Raw genomic sequence first — 3,549 nt, 5'->3', positions numbered from 1 at the left:
AATCACTGAATCCCCCCTTCCCCCTGTATATGTCCAATTTCCTTTCTCATCCCCTTTCACATTCCCATTTAATATTGTCCATCCCTTCTCTCTTATAAATTCCACTAACCTGTTTCCAACCTTGTTTTTCTTACTGTCCATTGAGCTTCTTTCCTCTTCCTCCTCAGCCTCACTCTGTTTCCTTATTCTTCCCTCCTCTCTCCCTGTTCTCGCATTAAAATCCCGCCCTATCACTGTTCACCCTCTTCTCTTTTCCCTCTATCCATTCCGCTATATTCTTGAACTTCCTTTCTATATATATTCATGCTAACATACACTCCCACCATCCTTACCCTATTCTTACCTACTCTCATTATACCCATCATAATCCTCTCTATACTTCTTTCTTCTCCCTCTTCCCCTCATAAAATCCCTTTTAATACCCATCACCATTCTCCCCATTGCCCTTCCTTTTTTATTCCTCTTTTATGCTGCCTGCATTTTCAACACGTATCCATCCGGCAGTCTCTCCCTTATATATTTCCATCCCTTCTCCTCCACCCATGTTTTCATTAATACGATGGCATTCCATCTTCTCAAACTAGCCCAAAAATCCTTATTTCTCAATCCTGCTACATTCCAAAATGCTATCCTCACTTCTTTCCCTTCCCCATCCCTTTTCTCCCTCCTATTTTTCCCTTAGTCCTCTGCTCCCTATTTCCCTCTGCCCTTCCCTGTCCCCCTCTTTACCCTCTCCCCTCTTATCCCAATCTTTATTCCCCTTAACTTCCTTATCCCTCTTACCCATCCCTCTTGCTATTTTCCCTGCTCCTGTTTCTCCTTCCTCGTTTTTTCTTCCTCTTTATTCTTTTCTCCATCCTTACTCTTTTCCCCCTCCCCCCATTTCGTTCCCCTAACATCCTTTAACTCCTCCCTCTCTTCATCCCATTTCCACTATTCTCCTTCAATCCACACCTCCCCCTTCCCCATTCTTGCTCTTCACCCCTCTTTCATTACCACATGTCTCATCATCCACCTCATCTTCCTCTCTTTCCAAGTCAAATCTTCCTCTATCCATATATCCCTTCCCTTCAGCTTCCACTTATTCCTTATTATCTTTCCTTTATTCTCTACACTCCCCAACATCACCATCACCATCCACCCCTTCTCCTGCCTACCCGCTTTTATCTTTCTTATCTTCTCTACCCCCACCCCAACTTCTATACTTCCTATTAACTCTTCTATCTTCCCCTCTATTTCCCTTTCTACATTTAACCCTTTTACAATGATATTTCTTTTCCTTTCCTCTCTCTCCCTCCATTCACTCCTCCTCTCCAATCTTCTTATCCTTTCCATCCATATTTCATTCCCTTCTCCCTTTCCTACCTCATCCCTCCTCTCTTTTCTACTCCCACCCCTTTCCACTCTTCTGTCCCTACCTTCACTTTACTCAATTCCCTTTCTAATGCCTTAATCCTATCTATCATTTCCTCCTTTTCCCTCTTCCATCTTTCTTCCCTCTCCTTCAACTTCTCCTTTATCCTCTCCACTTCCTTTCTCATCATCTCCTTTTGCTCCTCAGCAATCTCTCTTATTTCTTTTTTCACTCCAATTAACCCTTTCCTCATTTCCTTCCTAATTTCTTTTAATATCTCTTTCATCCCCCCTTCCTCTCTTATTTTGACTGGCAATCACTGAAATATATAACACTGGGCATCGAGGAAAATTTGTGGCCGCAATTGATCAGCCGCCGATTATGATTTGATGTAGTATTTGAACGAATCAGAAGCGTTTGCGCCCGCGTTGCGATCGATGTATCGATCGATGTACTATCAATGTATGGAAATCTATATGGACATGAATGGTATATAAACAATAATAATATCACTTCAATTATTTTTACCTATGAAATGAAAGGCCCTTTTTATTTCTCCGCCCACACCCAGGCACACAGCACTTCATGTTGATGCTTTGTAGATAGTCACGCGATTTCATAATCCTTTAAATATAATCTCACACACGATAATCTTGCTAACATGTGCATCTTACTTCTTCTTCGCGTGAGAATATGCAGAATACGAAAGTCTAAAAGAGTAACAAACTCAATTGCGCGTTTGAAGCCGGTCACACTTTCCAAAAATGATGACGCAATAACACATCCGATCACGCCGGTAGACGATCACCAACGATCACCGTCCCATATGCGTCTTACTAAAGAACATTAAAAGTAAGTGCGCATGAGCACCTGAAAGTTTCTGATTCGCTCAAATACCACATCAAATCAAAATGGCGGCTGATCAATTGCAGCCACGATTTTCTATGCATCACAGCGGAGATGCCCATTCCAGTGTATACAGGGTGTCCCATTTTAAATAATCCAGCTAAATATCTCGAAAACTAAACCCAGTAGACAAAAATGTTTCAGACAAAAGTTATTTGACTCGAAGGGGGACATAAGATGGTGCCATCGATTTGACTTTGGATAGTCCTCTGAAGGTCACGTGAAGGTCACCTTTAATTTTTTAAATGGAACCCCTTATTTCTCATTGCACATTCTTACAGCTCATCTCGAGAGCTTTCCAAAACACTATAATTAAGTTACTTTTCGTTAAGTACTAGTTAAGTTATAACAGTGAAAAAGAATAAATACCATCTAAACTTTAGGGAATAAATATCAATATTTCTAAAAATGATGTTATTTATTTCTTTATGAATTATAAGAAATAGAGTTCCTAATGGTAATAAGTAAATGGTAATAAGTAAATGGTTGTATGTGCTATGATTATCACTGTGTAGTTACTTTACATAATTTAATATTTTAATAATAAATTTTTGTACGTTAAATTCATAAATATAAAAGTTATTATTTGTAAATGTAATAATTATTTAGCAAAAAAAGTTTTGCTAAATAATTGAAAATTTCATGGAAGATACGGGCCTAATGTATTTGTCACGGACGTTCCTGAGGCTCAGCGTTACGCTCGCGATCGGCGGCTCGGGCGTAGAGTCTGGAGTGGTAGTGGGGGGAGAATAGGCGTCTTCTCAGAAATCTGCCCGAAAAGGGCGACTGATTCCGAGCGCTGAACTTCATACTCACGCAACATTTTCTATCTTAATCTGTCCATCCGGGATTGATCCATAATGGCTGATGGCAAAAAATGATCCGTAAATGCGTAAATTTGTCTTAGTCCAATATCAACCAGGATATAATAAATCTATCGGCTCTTACTTTATCTTGTAACTTAATGTACGCAAAATATCGGATTATACTTTGAACGAAATTATTGATATTATTCTGGTACTTGGAGAATGCCATAATAATTATCGACAAGCAGCAGTATTGTACCGTAATCGATTTCCTCATAGATGACATCCAAATCATTGTACGATTTCCAGACTTGTATTGCGTCAACGACAACATCAACGTCAAAAACAACAAAGACGTCATATTAACGTACCAGAAAGGGATCCAACAGTACTTGCCATATTGGGAATGATAGCTATTAATCCACGCGTGTCAACGAGGCAAATCGAAAGAGAATTAGGTATTCCGAAATCAACAAGTCACAG

General features: G+C 39.6%; 1 protein-coding gene across 1 annotated transcript; it reads right to left on the bottom strand.

Moving 5' to 3' along the window:
* Positions 1–978: 978 nt before the first annotated feature.
* Positions 979–1,335, bottom strand: LOC108765514 (uncharacterized). The gene has a single exon (XM_018514273.1). It carries the CDS (start codon positions 1,333–1,335, stop codon positions 979–981), a length of 357 nt encoding a protein of 118 aa, XP_018369775.1.
* Between the last annotated feature and the right edge of the window lie 2,214 nt (positions 1,336–3,549).

This window comes from Trachymyrmex cornetzi, unplaced genomic scaffold, assembly GCF_001594075.2.
Source record: "Trachymyrmex cornetzi isolate Tcor2-1 unplaced genomic scaffold, Tcor1.1 scaffold498, whole genome shotgun sequence".
Taxonomy (NCBI): domain Eukaryota; kingdom Metazoa; phylum Arthropoda; class Insecta; order Hymenoptera; family Formicidae; genus Trachymyrmex; species Trachymyrmex cornetzi.
Note: the sequence above shows the minus strand (reverse complement) of the source record. Positions and strands in the feature narration are given on the sequence as shown.